Source organism: Amblyomma americanum, chromosome 3, assembly GCF_052857255.1.
Source record: "Amblyomma americanum isolate KBUSLIRL-KWMA chromosome 3, ASM5285725v1, whole genome shotgun sequence".
In the NCBI taxonomy this organism is placed as follows: Eukaryota; Metazoa; Arthropoda; class Arachnida; order Ixodida; family Ixodidae; genus Amblyomma; species Amblyomma americanum.
In genome coordinates this window covers 2,528,101-2,545,980 of record NC_135499.1, presented here as the reverse complement: position 1 = coordinate 2,545,980, position 17,880 = coordinate 2,528,101, and the positions used below count along the sequence as shown (strand labels likewise).

Here is a 17,880-nt window from a genome sequence, read left to right as displayed (position 1 = left end):
TTGCACGACGGAACATTAAAAAGGGTAATTTCTTGGTCACCACCACAAGCGTCTGTCTGACTGGTCTGACACCCTTGCTAGACTGTTTAACATTACTTTGGTTTTCTGCATGCTAACTTTTAGATCCAGCGTTCTGCTGTGGCTGTGTAACTCATTGATCACGCTTTGAAACTCATCTCCTGAGTGACTCAGCAAGGCAAGTTGTAAACTTGGAAGCGCAAAATACCGGACGACCGACAGAGTAAGGGAACACAAAAAACAGGTTCAAAGGTTTTGTGTTCCCTTACTCTGTCCGTCGTCCGGTATTTTGCGCTTCCAAGTTTACAACATGCATCACCAACTAGCCCGGCAGCTTGCTCTCCTGAACAGCAAGGCAACATCGTCAGCGAATCGCAGATTATTGAGGTATTCTACATTACTTCTTAACCCTCCAATTTAGGCCTCGGAATACCTCCTGTAAGCAGGCGGTGCATATCATTGGCGAGATCATCTCTTCTTGGCTGACGCCCTTCCCGTATTGAAGTTTTATTGCTTACTTTATGGAGGACCATGGTAGCTGTGCAGTTTCTATAGTCAACTTCCAGTATTTTCACATAAGGCACTTCTATACCCTGGATCCGCAATGCATGCTTGACTACCGAGGGCGGGGATATGGTGCTAGTTATTCTAGCACCATATCCCCGCCGTCCTTCAACAAATCTGCTGTTACCTGATCCTCACCAGCGAGGCTTTCTTTACTTCTTCTTCCGTTAATGGCGGGAAGACACATTTCTCTTCGCTGCTGTCTCTCATTGACGTTGTGATTACATTGGCTACTGTATAGATTTGTGTAGAACTCTTGGGCTACATTAACTATCTTATTAATATTGCTAATGACGTTGCCCTCCTTGTCTCGTAACGCATACATCTCAAATTTGCCTATGCATAGTTTCATCTTCATCGCTTTTAGGCTACCCCCGTTCTTTAGAGCATGCTCGATTCTCGATTCTCTCTTTATTAAACTTCCTTATGTCGGCTACCTAGCGCTTATCTATTAACTTCTATAGGCCTTTTCAAAATCCCCCTTCTGCGCGGCGCCATGTTAGCATTTTGGCGCCGTCTAACGTCAAAAAGAAGTATGAGCGCCATTTTGAGCTGTGACAGCAAATTTACTACTGCTGGCGTGCCTCGCTTCGCATGTGCAACCAAAGTTTCTGTGACCGCTCAGCATCCCTGATTTTTGCCGTTTGTTTTTGTTGCTGTGTTGTCCACTGCCTTTGCCCTGTGCGGTGCGTGAATAGCAACTAGGTGGTCTCTGATAACGCGATCGTGATGGGCACCGAGAACGAAGCCCGCGGTGCCTGCGCCTCGTTGAGTGCGTCGAGTTCGTCGCGACATGTGCTGATCAGTGGTGAGTGTTTTTACTGCGTACTCATTCCTTTGTGGGCAGCAGTGTTTGCGTGCAGCCACGTTTCATCAAGTTGCGAAGCTGCGCATATTCGGGAGCAAATTTATCTATTGTGCGCATTCAGTAACGTTCGAAACTATTCTTGAGTCATCTTTTGGCTGATAGCCCAGGTGCAGGTTCATCATGTATTAATAATGCGCATAACGGAGACACATTGATAGCTATTGTTTAGTGTAGCCACTCTCCGGTTTGAGGAAGTGAACGTGCTGGCAGACACTAATTCTGTGGGCACAACTAGCCAAGTAATCAGTGAATAGTTGCGCTTTTTGATGATGTGTTGCAAAAGTAACATAGTATTAGTCGCCAAGGAGAGAAACTCGCTAACGATCTTTGGGAGACGAAGCGTTAGGGGTGAGACAGATTTTTTTGTTAAGGGATTTAACGTTCCAATGCGACATCGGCTATGAGGGACGCCATAGTGGAAGGTTTCAGATAGTTTCGGTCACTTGCGGCTCGTTAACATGCACAGTACACGAGAACTTTGCGTTTTGTTCCGATGGAAACGTGGCCGCCGAGTCCGGTATCGACCCCGTTGCCTCATGATTAGCAGTCAAGCGTCCTAACCAGCGAGCCCCCGCGCAGGATAACGCCGATTTAAGACACCGAGAAGAATGGCACCGGCTTTCGCATAACCTGTGAACGCCACGGCGGCAAGAAAGAGCACGCTCTTGCTAGCACTTAATCTTGTTAGTGCTGGTATGCCGAGCGTACTTTAATGGACGCACATTCTTGAGTAAGAAACGCAAACGTCGCTGTCTCACCCGTGTGTTCATGTCAGCGAAATGAGTTTGTTTACACGTACTCGCGTTTTTTGCGTGCCGTACGGCTGGAGAAGCGAAAGTTGGTGCGTGGTGATAATGCTTCGTGTGACTGAAAAGTGTTCCTTGAAAAATGTCTTTGAATGGAAGTTTCTTTGCCGAAAAGTTTGCTAGTAGCTAGTAATGGCTGCTACGAGATTGCTGTGTGTACTGGTACATTGCTTCATTTAACTGCATAGTTGGATAAAGGGTAAGGTACTGCAATGGGCATTTAACCACTAATAATGTCTAGAAGGCAAGGTGGGCTGGCCGCATGCATTTTTTTTATTCATGAAGTGTGCCACATAGTGAGAAATTCGCAGTGGTTATGTTGAAAAGAATGTCTGCCCACAACATGTGCATAACTTGGAGATGATGTTCTTATCATGTTTGATACAGGTTATGATTACAATGCTTTGTTGAAATTGTCTCCTTGAGACAGCTGATTTGCATTGCTTAGTAAAAAGCAGTTTTCTTAATTCAACATCTAGAAACTATTATGGAAGAGTAATCCAACAGTGATTATGTGCTCTTTTCATTTGCAGAAACCATGACGTACACACACCCAGATGATATCAAAGACAGGTCACAAGACATGCGCGACTGGCCAGAGATTAGGGGGCCCGACATTATGTTCTACTTAGTGCAGACAGGAGCATGTGACCTGTTTGAAGTAAGAGCATACAAATCATTAGAGTCATACAATTACTTGCAGTCAGGGTGGGTGGGGAAAGTACTTGCACACAGAGTGAGTGATGACATTGTGATGCTAAAATCTGAAGTGACGCCTTCACAGGCTGTAAGTAGCAGGCCACATCAAGTGTGGCTGTCGGCAAAGAGCACAGGCGAAGTGCTGCGTGCTGGTTGCTCCTGCATGGCTGAAGAGTGTGTAGCCACGTGGGAGCGGTACTGTGGAAAGTGGACTGTGCCGTTTCTCGTGGCTTCACTGGAAGGGCCTGCACAGACGCTGCCGCAAAGTGGAACAGAGGTACAAAACGCAACGTTGAGCCCAGCAGACTTGACCAGATAAACTTCAAGTTGAAGGGAAAAAGTCGACCCTGAAGTTCAGGCAAAGACTGTGCCTGTTAAAGCGCCACTATCAGAAGAGGAATTGAAGAAAATGCATGAGGAGTCAGGATATCCCGAGCTCTTCAATAGTCCAGGTATCATCCATTTTATTATTGTGCTCAGCTGTTTTCAACTGCTGTCTTACTTGGCTGCGTGCTGAGTAAATGGCACATGCTAAATATTCCCATGCATGGTTTTGTGCAAAGCCAAATGCACGTTTGGTCTCAGATTCCTCTCACGTGTTTTGTAGTACAATTTTCCCTGCTACTTGAAAATGCTTCTAGGTCTTGGCAGGCTGAAAAACCTAACTTGGTATCACTAGCACGTCAGCCTTATTGCATATTTAGAGCTCATAAAAAGTTTAACCTCTTAATGTAGACTATCTGGATCGAGGTTACAGAGTCATTTTCGTTTCAGTGTGGTGTGCTCTTTCATTCCACTTCCAGGCACACAGCTTTATGCAACGTTCAATGCAGCACCACCGCAGCCCAGCAGACTTCGGCAAGAGGCTGCACCACATGGCAGCCATGAAGCCACAAGTGATTCACCAGCCAGCTGCCTTCGATGCTGCGCCTTTTATAACAAGTTTGTTAACTTATCGCCAAAGGCTGCAGCATCTCTGGAGAAAGAAACAAGGAGCCAAAATTCGCCACTTTGGCTAATGGCGCGGTGCCTTAGATTGACAGCATCTTGCATGAGAAAAGTACCTAAAAAAAGCAGCACACCAGGTGATAAAGCAGTGAATGCCATAATCAGCCCCACGTTTACTGGCAATGCAGCCACGAAATATGGCCAGAAATTTGAAGCAGTGGCTCGTGCACAATTTGTAAAAAAAAAAAACAGGGCACAGTGTGACACGGTGCGGCACAATATTATGTCCGGATATGCCCTGGCTCTCTACGTCTCCCGATGGCCTCCTTGAGGTAGCTGCCGCTGTGCTAGAAATAAAGTGTCCGCATGTGATGAACTGTCTGGACCTTGTGCGTTCTGGAAGGCACGACGTTAAGGAGGTTGATGGAAAGTACATGCTGTCTGAAAATGGGCCGAATGGTTATTATGGCCAAGTTCAGCTGCAGATGCTGTGCACAAGCAGTGAACTCTGTTATTTTTACATGTGGAGTATAGAAGCTGAAATCGTTGTTGAAGTGCCTTTTGCACCTATGTTTGTGAAATCAAACTTGCCACGAGTCCAACAGTTTTACTTCCGTGACCTCCTGCCAGAACTGGAAAGGCGCCATGTGTCTGGACGGCTCATTATTTCGGCAGAATACTCAAGGTTCTGTGAACTTGGTGTTTGAAATGGGAGTGCTACTGGAATAAATATTCTTGAGTATTATCCAGTACCTCCTTTAAAGTGCGAGATACTGTATATCTGAAGTGTGCTTGCACAGTAGGCAACCCTGCAATTCGGAGGCGAAATTCTAGAGGCACGTGTACTGTGCGATGTCAGTGCACATTAAAGAACCCCAGGTGGCCGAAATTTCCGGAGCCGTTCACTACGGCGTCTCTCATAGCCTGAGTCGCTTTGGGACGTCAAACCCCCATAAACCATAAACAAACCCTGCAATTCATGAATTGATTCCAGGTTCAAGACAGGTATTCAACAAGTTGTGGCCTAATTGTTGCTCTGTGTGATCTATAGAGCGTCACATCTGCTCAGTGCCAAAACCATTGTTATAATCCATATCTCTATGAACAATGCACTGTTACGTGTAATGATGTCTAGAGTTTCCACTTGTTTCGTGTGTGCATTGCTTATGGCCATTGTGTTCACCATTTGGGATATATGTGCACATAAGTGCACATTGCATTGCTTGCACAAATGGCACAATGTTATTAGAAAGTGACCAAACCCATTTCAATGAGTGTAGCACCATAATAAGGCCTTTTAATTACAGATGCATCCATTTATTTCCACAGTTATAGTGCATTCATAACCTGAAAAACTGTGTGTGTGAAACACCTCAAGCTCAAATACCTTGCAGTCCAGTCAGCTGGGACAAGTGTTGACATTGGCTGCAAGCAGTACCAATCTAGAAAATGATGTGAAGTAAGGCCACGTGCACGTGTGCAGTGTCCCCACATTTGCATTGCCGGTTCTTTGCTTCATATGCACATTGGGGATTAGAATGACCTCTTCTTTAAGGTATTAGTGACAAATTTTGAGTACGTGTAAGGTGCAATTTTTGAAATGCCAGCCACGTCATTGCTTTGAAATGAGGTCCTTTCCAAGTTTCAGTTTGGAAGGCTACTGCAACATGGCTCCAGCCATATGGTATGACTACTTTATTTCGTCCACTTTCCACACATACTCTTGTACTTGGTAGTGGCATAGCCAGAAACTTTGTTCCGGGGGGGGGGGATCATGTTGCAGCGCGGCCTCCACAGAATTTGAGGAAGAATCAAATGCAACAATAATAACTGTATTGCCATTGACAATGCTATTGTGTATTAGATAACGCTGCGCACTGTCTAGACAAGTGTAATATGTATTTTTTTTAATAAAAGAATGTATTCGTATGTCTTAAAAATCGTGGCAGACATGATTACAAAACATAAACCTGAGCAGGGGACAAGACACAACAGGGAAGCAAACAGGACGAGCTCGTCCTTTATGGTTCCCTTCTGTGTCTTGTCCCTGCTCAGTTTTATGTCTTGTAATCATGTCATACCAACTGTCCCCTTAACGTTCACTCGTGGGAGACATAACGAATACCAGTGCTTTCATGTTTTTGCGTATTTAATAGGTAAAGAAAATATCACACGAAGTCTAAAACTATATGAAACCAGCAAAGCAGTGCATGCATGCCGCTGATATGAAAAACGTAAAGGCGATGAAATTAGCAAGTAGAGGACGCATATTTTAATGAATGTTTGTCGTTCAAGAACCTTTACATTTTTGTACATATGCAACGGGCAGGAAAAATTCTGAATGACGCTGTCCTTCGTTCCTGAGTACTGCGCAGCAGCAGCTGTCACCGGTCATGTATTGCGAGTAGTTGCACCGAAATTTTAGTCGCAACAGCGAGCCATCGATAGGTCCTTGAAAGTTTGTGCTAGGATGGGGCCCCTTGCGTTACATGACTCCAGGTGCACGGGCGTTGCCAAGAAATCCAACCAGAGTTATATCCCTGTCACACGGCCAGTTTCAATCACCCTCGAGTCGAGGGTCTTCGAGATTCTCAATCGCCATCGAACTCGCCGCTGCTACACGGCAAATCTCAATGGCCATTGAAATGGTTCTCGTGTCTCACTCTACGCTTGTGCGGCGCCACAATCGCTACTTTATATTTTACAGAAATAACAAAAATATTTGATAAATGTATACGAAATGCTTAAATACACGCATACGCGCATGTCGTTTAAAATCCTTTTAATTGGGCGTACGCGACGGACAGATGCAGACACTGCTGTAGCCATGCTAATACAAGACGAGCCAAAACCAAGCCAGTCCAACTGCGTCGGTATAGCGTCGGAGCGCTGCTTCGTCAGGCTTAAGACCGGGGAAATCGCCATGATATCTGAAAAACAAGAGCTATTTTTCTCTTGAAACTTTATGCAAGAGTAAGAATGGGCAAATCGAAGGCGAATACAACAGCTTAGAACACGATATTGCTTTGAGGGATTAGCGACGAAGCTGTTATCGCTGTGAAGCGGGCGGGCAGGGTGCCGCCATGTTGTCAACGTTAAGTACGCAAGCAACGCAAAGACTGCAACGCAAAATTAATGCGCTTAATGCACTTAAACCACTCTAATATATTTTAAAAATAATTTTACAAGCTGCTTACATTAAATTTTATGCGAATAATGTTTGTTCATGTTTCTGCACCGTGAATGTGTCGTGTACGAAAGTGCGCTTGGCGCCGCTCGGAGCAACGCTAGCAACCTTGGGCAGCGCTCGAAGGCCCTCGAAATCACGATGGAGTTCTGCGCTACTCCGTTGGCTCGATAGGCTATTGACTCGATCGCCATTGAAACTGCCCGTGTGACAGCGCTCGATCGCCTTTGAGTCGATAGACTATCGGTTCGAGGGCCCTCGAAATGCCCGTGTGACAGGGGTATAAGCCATGTGCGCGCCAAATTGTCTTTTCTAGTCTGAAAAACACTTGATGACAAAATCCAGAATGTCTTCGGGCGCCGGTGGTTGTTTTGGTCACCGGTGCGGGACAGTTCGAAAAAATTTCGGGAGGCAGTCGGGAGGGAGCCCCGTAAGCCCCCCCCCCCCCCCCCCCCCCCCACTTCCCTGGCTACGCCCCTGGTACATGGCACAAATCTACTCAGTTGTGGGCTCTCTTCTGGTAGCAATTAAAGGGTCTTTGAGATTGCAAAGCCCTGCACAAACAAGAATCATATCGCTTATCGTCTTCTTGGACTTGTTGGGCAGGGCCTGCTTAAATATTCTGTAGGTTTTAATCCTGTTTATGGCGCGCTCCACGTGAATGCGCACGGAAGCTATCCTTCTCGTCCTGGTGACTTCCTCTTCACTGAGTTGAGATTTCCCTGCAAAACGACATATCCATGAGGCAATCGAGCCATTCATTATAGCATGTTTACACGATACCCTTACCTTTTGTGAACGCAGGCACGCTAAGCTTCACCCCTTGAATAATCATGCTTGTTGTCTCTGTCAGCCATGACTTCATCTCCTGGGCCGAGATGGTCCTCCAGCTTGCAGTCTTTTGTAATATACTTGTCTGATGCACGTCCTCCATAAGCTGGAGACACATACATTATGTACCCATCTGGTGCTATGGCAATAAGGAACTTCACAGTATTGTGCGCCTTGTAGCTATTATAGGTTTGCGCCCTTGGCATCAGTTTTTTGGCCGTTGCAGGTTTATTTCGGAACAGTCGACAATGCATGTTGTTGTGTCGTATCCGTTGTCAATGAATGACTTGGGCATACTGTTCCGGATTATTGATCGCGGTAGCCAAGTTACGACTTTTTCCATAATGGTGCACAGCATCGACAGTACATGCCTGAAAATGTTGCAGACACTCCCTACTGATATTTGAAATATTCTAGCCAAGTGCCCATAGAGAAGGCCAAGGCGCAGTCGCATTAGAGTGAGCAGCAGCTGATCTTCATAGGGGAGCACAGTAAAGAGCTTCCTCGACTCTACTTTCACTGCTGTGACCAAATTTTGGAAGTGTGTTTTACCCAGCCCTGTATAAAAGACACAGTCGTCTTCTCCTAACGTTGCAGCAGATAGCTGCTGTTTATTTGACAATGTGCCTAGACCACGTTGGCAGTAACTATGTTCATTGTTCTGTGGTCCTCCCACTGAGTTGAAGCAGTTCTCACTTCAGGAGATTGCTCCTGCATAGAAAGAAAGTTGCAAGAGTTACTAGCGCATGAAATAAAACAATGCACCAATACATTGGTTACAGTCTCGTGATTATCCAAAACTACACATGCACGTTTGCCAGAAATAGTCCTGAAGTACTTTCGAAACATCTGCATCCCACTAGGCCAGCTAGGCATAAGTTCAAGCACAAAAGTCATCAGCATGCCACATCTGCCGGAACCCTTTTACCTCCTCCCTGACTGGTAATAAGAAACTCGTTGGCCATAAACAAGTCTCTTCTTATTGCAAAGAAAAAGGGGCAGTAAGTTGCCAGGTCTGCATGTTGGTGTGGATGGTAAACCTAAGCAGAGCTGCATTCCCCGACTACAGCTTGTGAGCTGCACATAATTTTGAATCAACATTTGAGTTTTTTCTGAGCCCTAAGTAACACCTTAGAGGCTGAACCATAGGAGTACACATTTTAAATGCATTCCAGTAATAAAATGGCTCCTCCATTTCAAACTAGCACCTTGAATTCTTCAGCTGCGCAGCAGCTATTTGTAGCCGCTTGGACTTCTATCAGCATGAACTTATGTTTGCTTTCATAGTGGACCCAACCCGCGGCAACCATGACAATTCGACAATAGACCACTCCTTAAGTTTCGCTACGCGCGCCAAAGGTTCTCTTCATAAAATTGGTAACAAAATTGTTTCTGCTGAGGTGTAAAGAACTGTGGCGCACATTGGGGACTGGCACTTCACATCATCAGAACATGATGGAGGATTGTGGAAAATGTGCTCCAGCAATACCTTTAGTCATACGAGTTCAAAAATCATTGCCTCCACATCACGCCACATTTAGCGCACTAAAAGGTAATCTCCATGAACAGAGATCATCCTGATTTTATTTCTTAAAAAAAATAAAACCGCTTGGCCCAAATATCACTTGGCAACCACCCTTTCATAAGTTTACATTTTGAATAATTTTCTTCTCTTGTATATGAATTTTAATTATGAAATGAAGCTCTTAATCTCTCTCAATTTCTTTGTGAGCACACTGCACCTGTCATGGTGAGTTGCTAGTGCATCACATGAGACTTCACTACTGTGTGTTGTTAGTGCGGATACGCTTCTACATGCTCAGCTCTTTAGAACTGGGAAAACGTACTGGCGCTGGCAACCTGTATTTTGTCAATGATACATATTTGTGCATGTCAGAGCTTGTGCATAATGAATGCAACCATTTTCTATCAGCTTTGATGAAAGCTTTGTACCATGGAGGGCACATATGCATGTTGTCACTTACCATGGCAGGTGCTGCTTCATCTGGGATCCCGTCATCAGCCATTTCTGGTGCTGCCTGAATAATAAAAAAACAATGTGCATCGAGTATTGCTGGCAGTGTGATACTTGTCCTAGAGTGCACGCTTGTCATAATGCGTGCTGCTATCATCTTCAAGGCACAGACTAGTTCAACACAGGCTGAGGCACCAATCATCAGCATCTCAAAGAGACGCACTGTTATTGGATTTCGGGGAGGGCGCGTTCTGGGTGTAACCGTCTGCCCTTAGCCATGACATTAACACTCGGAGAAGAGCACACAGCTGGAGGCAGGCGGGCACTTACCACGGCAGGTGTCAATTCATCCTCCGTCATCTCCTCGGCCGTTTCAGCAGCTGCCTGCATTATGGAAAAATGTTGTGCATTCAGTGTGAGCAGCAGTGTTATGTGCAGTAGCACCCAGTATGCTTTCTGATATGCAAGATGACCTTGGAGCTTTTTCCCCAAACATTTGAAGACCGGTATGGGAAGAGAACTTATTTACCTAGTCGCAAATCATTGCATTTTAGCGCGACCTTACAAGTGTCGTCTACTAAACATATACAAAAGCACACGGAGAATGTTTACTACATTCAAGTCAGTGCGAAAGCACACTTTTTTTTCTTTGTAGGAGATTACGGAGTGAACAATGTCGCGGGACGGAGAGCTCACGGAAGACAGACAACGAACAATTTTGCTCGGGATTTGTACCCATTGGATTAGGGCTTACGCACTAAAGTCCTTGTTACCTCCATATCATGTACTATGGAAACTCGCCAATGTACTCCCGCTCTATAAATCCGGCAACAAACAACTTCTTTCTAACTATAGGCCGATCTCTTTAACTGCACATTCATGTAAGATCCTAGAGCACATTATTTATAAACACATCATGGAATTTCTTGAAGCAACTAAACTTCTGTCAAGGGCTCAACACGGGTTTCGCAAGGGATTTAGTACAGTGACTCAGTTAACAGAATTTGCGCATGACATTTTTCTCAGCATAGATGCCGGTAACCAAATCGATGCCATATTCATCGATATCTCAAAAGCTTTTGACACGGTTCTTCACTCTAAACTGCTATGCAAACTAAAAGTCATTCTCAATAACTCTCAACTCGTTGACTGGATTGCTGATTTCCTCTCGCACCGCTCCCAGTCTGTTCGCTTCAATTCCGTCGATTCTTCGAAAGCTGACGTAACCTCAGGTGTTCCCCAAGGCTCTGTCCTTGGCCCTTTGTTGTTTTTACTTTATATTAATGATTTGCCTGACAGTATAACCTCAAAGATCCGTCTATACGCCGATGATTGTGTATTGTACCACACTATTAACTCTGTCAGTGATCACTTCCTTCTGAATGAGTCTTTTGGTATATTCTGTGATTGGTGCAATACGTGGCAGATGAAAATCAACTTCAGCAAAACAGTTGTCATGTCTTTCACCAACCGCCTATGCCCTTCTAATTACAATTATTCATGCCCTTCTAATTACGATTATTTATCCCTGCAAAGGGTACATGAATATAAATATCTTGGCGTTGTTTTTTCACACAATATGTCATGGTCAAAACACATCGATCATATCACAGCTAAAGCTCTTAAAAAGGTAGGTTACTTGAGGCGCACAGTACGGGATGCTCCTAAAGAGACGAAATTGGTCATGTATAAAACTCCAATTCGCCCTATTCTTGAATACGCTTCCAATGTTTGGAATCCATATAAGCAATGTGAAATTGATCAAATAGAATCTGTACAACGAAAAGCTGTAAGATTTATTTTTCGCCGCTACGACTTTCATTTTTCACCCTCATCTGCGATATCTTCCTCAAACTTAAGTCCGCTCGCATCCCGCCGGAAAACTGAGTCCTCAAAACAAAACTTCTTCATTCAATAGTGCATTCTGCTAATTGCCTCTCAGAGAGTAAGCATATCACGTTTTCAAAACCATCTCTAACCAGGAGCCATCACGATCTTAATATCCAACCCTTTCTTGCCCGTACTAACGCTTTCAAATACAGTTTTTTTCCGCGTACCGTGGAGAGTTGGAACTCTTTAAATGGAAATATACGTGCCTTTTCTGTGTCTGATTTTGCGTCCGAAATTGAGACGTAGCATTATATGATGTTATATGCAGAGTTTGTTTCACATTTTGCCATGTATCCCTTTATGCGCGCAACTGTACCGCATGATATATGTAACCACTCCTGCTATAGCCCCTGGTATGGGGCTGCAGTATTTTCAAATAAATAAATAAATAAATAAATAAATTGAAGCACAAGTGCTGAATATGTCACGGCACGTGCATTCTGAGCGCAGCCAACTAAAGCAACAGATTGCAGATTATAGGAGTGCACTTGCCATAGTAGGTATAAGTACTTGGTCTAGAATTGCCTCCTCGGCCATGTCGGGCACTACCTGCATCGAAGAAAAATGCATGTCAACTGTTGATCATAGTACTAAGCACATTCGCTTGTTAGAACTAATGTGGAACTTAGTGCTAACATAGGCACCTGGGAAAGCACTTACCACGGCAGTTGCCACTTCATCTGATTTTGGCTCCTCGACCATGTCATCGGGTGCCTTTATCAATTCATATTAAAGTGCAGTTACCAATGTGTGGTTTTAATTCATTTATAAAATGAAAAATGTGTTGCAGCATGCATATTTGTCGCCGCTAGTTTCCATTATGCAAGCCAAATCCATTTTCTGGTACAGAATTCAACCCTTGACCAAATGCAAGACATATTTTACAGTGTTTCGCTTCACACTGACTACTTTTTATCTAATATGCACTAAGATAGGTTACAGATGGGTATTAGCAGTTTAATGCATGATAGTGTTGGGACCCAATGTCTGATTTAGCGCCAGCAGAAAAGAGTTACAGCACTTCAGATTTTTATTACTATTTTATCGGTATGAGCATTGCATATTGATGACCAGTGGCCTTTTGGTCAGAATTATGCTCATAATGTTGCTATCTAGCACCAGCTCAACCATTTATGCAGTTTTGTGGTGAAACTGGCCTTTACACCTAACCTAGATGTCAATGCACTGTCAGTCAGGCAACCCACATTTTACTCTAGATGCACTGAAAGCTGGAACGTGTACTGTTGGGTGGATGAACAGGGCCGAATAAAATACCAATACACTAAGGTGTGCAAGTTACATGCATACATACAAGGCAGCAAAAATAAAAAAGGGTATTCACCTAATGCTGTGTATGCACTTATCCAGAAACACCTCTGCCTATGAGGCAGTGACATATCGGTATGTGTTGCGATGATGCACAAAGTCGGCCACCATGCAGTTATGAAGTGAAACTAGCCCTTGCTCCAAACTACACAATGGTGTTGTATTTCAACGTTTTCATTCTGAACAAAGTCTGTATTTATTAGCAGTTCAGATATGCCCGTATGAGTATGAACTTCTCTCTCAGCTTGTATCATATAAAGCATTTAATGACGCTGCCTTTTGGCACCTTAAGCGTTAGATGCTGACTGCGGAAGGAAACATTAGGGTGACCGCGTCCTGCCTTAGTGGATATACTGACGCAAGCTGTACTATCGCAGACAAATTTTTGTGGGACTTGAGTTCTTGTAATGAATGAATGAATGAATGAATGAATGAATGAATGAATGAATGAATGAATGAATGAATGAATGAATGAATGAATGAAGGTGTTAAAGGCCTAAATGCCGCTTCCTCCGGTAGCAATATCGGGCGACTGGGCAGCGAGGTGAAGCTACAATAAACGTTTTTCCAAAAACTCTCATCCCGCAAACTTTTGTCCTCGACAGTACAGATAGTTCCTACTTGATATGCCTGCGCAAATTTCTACAAAAGAAAAAATGTTTAGAAGAGCTTTCATTTGCATTACTTTAGACCTAACAATGATTCCAAACGTCTCACAAGGGCATGATTTAATGACTTAGGAGGGTGTAGCTGCGAGCAATCAATGATGCCATGACATGCACACAAATGTGCGCAAGAATGTGAAAGTTGTGGACATTAAGTGGTATGCAAGGTTTTCACTTACCAAGCAAGCCTCGTACTCCTCAAGTGGTGTATCAGTATCCTTATCATCAGACATGGACTGCACAAAAATAACAAAATAACTAGCCCAAATCAAAGTACTTCTTGAACAATTTTACCATTTAGTGCTTTCCTCGTAACCTGTGACATTTACACAGCCACATTCACCATGAATGCAGAGGCATCATTAAAAATGTCAATTTCACCCTAGATGGATAACTATGTGTCATTGCAGCTGGAGGAAAGAACTTGTCTGAAAGAAGCACCCTCTGGTAAGTTAACTACGCCGAAACATAATACCAGCACAGTCTAGTATGTAAATTATGCACCCACGTACAGGAGAGGAAGAGAACATTTTTCAGGGTATTCACTTAATGCTGCACGTGCACTTATAAACTCTTCTGCCCACGAGGTAGAGGCCTTTCAATGGTACTTGTCTGGCTATGAAACAGTGCAAAAAAAAAAACGGCAGGTAATTTCCGAAGCACATGAAAAAGTAAAGTAACGTGCGTCTGGTTTCGGCGATTCGCGATGTCGCTCAACCGCGCAAGCTCCAAAACCTAAACGAGCATGCCATTCTCTCCTTTGATTATTTCGTTGCACCTGCACTGTAACACTCAGAAGATAATAAACTTACTAAATCTGGGTACGCTTGCGCGCCAACGTCAGTTATCTGTCCAGCATCGCTGCACAACCCCGTCTTGGCGCCAGTCGATCTCCGCATCTACAAAGAGGCACGGGCTGTCACACTTTCAAAATGTACGTGAAATATGGACGTGAAACATCACAGCGTACCTTCTTCGGTTGCGGTGTGTACTGTTGTGCCCGGACAATCAGCCCGGTTTCCACATTTACAAGTTGCACAAATTCTCCTGCGAATGCCCTTGGACAGGCCCCTTGGACTAGCCCGGTGCTGCGCCGCAAGGCAACAGAGCCTAACACTCCCTGGACAAGCTATGATGCTGCGCCGCTAGACAGCGGCGCCTTATGGAGAAGCATCGCCGAGCAACATGTCCGAACGTTCGAGGCGCCGGTTCCCTTTCCCCCTGGGAGTCACCGCGCGCGGCAAACTTGAAGCGGGTGGCCAGCGCGGTCGCTGGTTGGACCTCTCGGACGGCTGTCAGGTGCTCGCTTTTTATTGGTGCGTTTGTGTGACGACCGTTTGTCGGGGCTATATAAGCCCCGACGCTGCCGCCTGGGGAGGACTCCGGACTTCCGAGCTCGTGCTGAGTGTTCCGCTCCCGAGTGGAGTGTGACGCGTTGGAGCCTCGCCGGACGTCACCGTGCGAGAACAGTCGCGTTTGCTGCTAGCTCTCGGCCCCTGTGCCGATCTCGTCCTGTATAATGCTCTGTACATAATGTATAAAATCCCTTTCGTTGTTCTCATCGACGCCTGACTCGGAGTCTTCGCTACCGACTGAGAGCTGGCAACGCTCTGTCACAAAACGGGTGGCGAGCGTTACGGGACCACCTCAAAGTCACAACAGTACGTCTGCCTGACTAGGCGGCGGCGTCCAACAACCACCTGAAAAAAAGATGCTGGTAAATCGTCGTAGCAGAAGCGTGTGCGCTCATGTGGGTCGCGAGCGAAAGACGACGGAAACTTACTTTCTTCTCGTAGCCCATATCCAGCATGGGGACAGCGTTTTCCTGCGTCTTCTTTCCTCCGACGAAGTGTCGCGAGCACACACGGGAGGCTTCTGTCGCGTCAAAGTTCTTCCTGTTGACGGCAGCGATCCACTGCTGCCGCAGTGCAGGCGACGTGGGGAAACGATGCAAAATAAACATATCGCATCGACACTCCTCTCGCGGAACGCTGTGCTGTGGGCACACGATGATGCCTAGAATGTTTCTTTTGCGCTGGTTGTTAGAGCAGCCGTAGACAGCGCAGTTCCGGCCAGATGATTTTCGATTAGAGTACGACATAGTAGAAGCACGCCGCTTCGAAAACCACACACAGGGCCGTGGAACCGCTAGGCGAGTCGGCGATGTCACAGCTCGGAGAGAGGTGGCAACTATGGTAGGATACCCTCAACACCAGGGACGCCAGCGCAGGCGCGCTGGTTCAAGGGTAGGCCGTGAAAGAGTGTATAGCTCTGCTAGTTCTATCCTGTATGTGGGCTTAGACGCCCTCATGCTTTGGCGTTTCTTAATCAGATCTTTGGTCTCCTGAGATAGCTTGCCGGTATCCTGTCGGACCGTCCTACCGCCTACTTCTACGGCACACTCCACAATGATAACAGTGAGATTATCATTCATTGTTTGTACATTAAGATGGTTTTCTTCAGTCAAAGCCGAATATCTGCTCTGCAGCGAACTCCAGAATTCCCCCATTTTCCCTCTTACCACTAGCTCGTTAATGGACTTCCTATTCACTGGTTCCTTCCGTTCCCTCTTGAAATCTAGGCTAATTCGAGACCTTACCATTCTGTGGTCGCTACAGGAAACCTTTCCGACGACGTCCACATCCTGCACAATGCCAGGGGAGTGCGTGGTATGATGTCTATTACATTTTTTGTCTCACCATTGGGGCTTTTCTAAGACCACTTCCTGTTCCCTCGTGTGCGGAAGAAGGTAGTCAAGATTCGTAAGTTATTTCTATCTGCGAACTCCACTAATACCTCTCCCCTGCTATTCCCAGAACCTATTCATAGTCGCCTAGCACCTGGTCGCCAGCCTGCTTCTTTCCCACCTTCGCATTCAAGTCGCCCATCCGTACAGTGCACTGTGATTTTACTTTGTTCATTGCCGATTCCACGTGTTCATAGAATGTTTCAACTATGTGGTCATCATGGCTAGATGCAGGCGCGTAGGCTTGCACCACTTTCAGCTTGTACCTCCTATTGAGCCTAATTACAATAGCTGCTACCCTCTCGTTAAAACTATAGAACTCCTCTATGATGCCAGCTATATCCTGATTGACGAGGAATCCCACACCTATTTCTCGTCTATCCGCTAAACCGGGATAGCACAGTATTTCACGCCCTATCATTCTGTATACGGCTCACCGGTCCTCGTAACTTCAATAAGTCCGATGACATCTCATTTAATGCCCGCTAGTTCCTCGAGCAGCACTGCTAGGCTAGCCTCAATGAACAAGATTCTATCGTTAAAAGTTGCCAGGTTCAGATTCCAATGGCGGCATGTCCGGAGCCAGTGATTCTTAGCACCCTCCGCTGCGTCACAGGTCTGACCGCCGCCTTGATCAGTTGCTCCGCAGCCGCTCGGGACTGAGAGCCGAGGGTTCGTTGGTTTGTTGATAGGAGCTTGTTGTGGCCAAGTACCAGTGGTGCAGGCGTTACCAAAAAAAGTAACTAAATACGTTACTCGTTACGCTAAGAAAAAAGGAACGCATTACCGCCCTACGTTACCTATAAAGAAAAATAACGCGTTACCGTTACCGAAAAAAAGTACCGCACGTTACTTTGCCGTTACTTCATGGCCATAAATTTTATTTAGTGCGTTTTCGCTGCAAGAACTCAAGATAACAATTATAAAGGCCATATTTCACACAAAACTTCTAGCTCAAACAACCATTTTACGCGATATTCTGCACAAATGTGCAGGAGCTTAGCAGTGTTATAGTGGCCTAAAGTTGCCTGTAGAGTTACATGTGTCGGATTTTAACTCTTTGGCACATGGTGAAGCCTTCTTCTGAATGTGGCATTAAACACAAAATGGCACTTCATCATCAATTCTAACTTCACAAAGAAAACATCGCTGAACTAATTCTGAAAAAGTGTGATGTTCTAAAATGCTCGGCATGCTTCCACTCTTTAGAGAATTGTGTGTGTGAGTTTTTTGGGAAGGGGAGGTAGGCGAAGGAGATTGTGTGAATGCGCGTTCGTGCACGTGTTTCGTGCTTTATGGCTATTGTCTTTTTTTTTTAGTTGGATGCGTCGTGAAGGGCAGGTGTTTTCTGGCATGC

The 17,880-nt window shown here is 45.3% G+C and overlaps 3 protein-coding genes and 1 pseudogene across 4 annotated transcripts in view; 2 read left to right on the top strand and 2 right to left on the bottom strand.

Annotated features, from left to right (window-relative positions):
* Positions 1-17,880, top strand: part of LOC144124415 (longicornsin-like) — a 158,667-nt gene that overhangs the window by 81,588 nt on the left and 59,199 nt on the right. The gene's annotated exons all lie outside the window — the stretch shown is intronic.
* LOC144126298 (uncharacterized) lies at positions 1,148-5,356 on the top strand. The gene is made up of 4 exons (XM_077660389.1): positions 1,148-1,390; positions 2,790-2,917; positions 3,759-3,897; positions 5,298-5,356. Exons 1-4 carry the CDS (start codon positions 1,312-1,314, stop codon positions 5,354-5,356), a joined length of 405 nt encoding a protein of 134 aa, XP_077516515.1. The 5' UTR covers positions 1,148-1,311.
* LOC144126297 (uncharacterized) lies at positions 7,586-8,453 on the bottom strand (annotated as a pseudogene).
* Positions 8,506-17,880, bottom strand: part of LOC144124414 (uncharacterized) — an 88,181-nt gene continuing 78,806 nt past the window's right edge. The window contains exons 2-8 of one of the 2 annotated variants that reach the window (XM_077657046.1): positions 14,590-14,676; positions 13,957-14,013; positions 12,447-12,500; positions 12,275-12,335; positions 10,227-10,276; positions 9,907-9,960; positions 8,506-8,632 (exon numbers count right to left, since the gene is read on the bottom strand). In XM_077657046.1, coding sequence (XP_077513172.1) covers positions 8,549-8,632; positions 9,907-9,960; positions 10,227-10,276; positions 12,275-12,335; positions 12,447-12,500; positions 13,957-14,013; positions 14,590-14,676 — 447 coding nt within the window. In that variant the 3' untranslated portion in view covers positions 8,506-8,548. The remainder of the gene's footprint in view (positions 8,633-9,906; positions 9,961-10,226; positions 10,277-12,274; positions 12,336-12,446; positions 12,501-13,956; positions 14,014-14,589; positions 14,677-17,880) is intronic. The other variant, XM_077657047.1, reaches the window with a different exon arrangement.

Bases quoted from the DNA above. Each gene is read 5' to 3' on its own strand.
- LOC144126298 (XM_077660389.1), top strand. From the start codon at position 1,312: ATGGGCACCGAGAACGAAGCCCGCGGTGCCTGCGCCTCGTTGAGTGCG. The intron at 2,918-3,758 runs GTAAGAGCATAC...TTCCACTTCCAG, and splicing joins GAGCATGTGACCTGTTTGAA to GCACACAGCTTTATGCAACG. The intron at 3,898-5,297 runs GTTTGTTAACTT...AATACCTTGCAG, and splicing joins TGCTGCGCCTTTTATAACAA to TCCAGTCAGCTGGGACAAGT.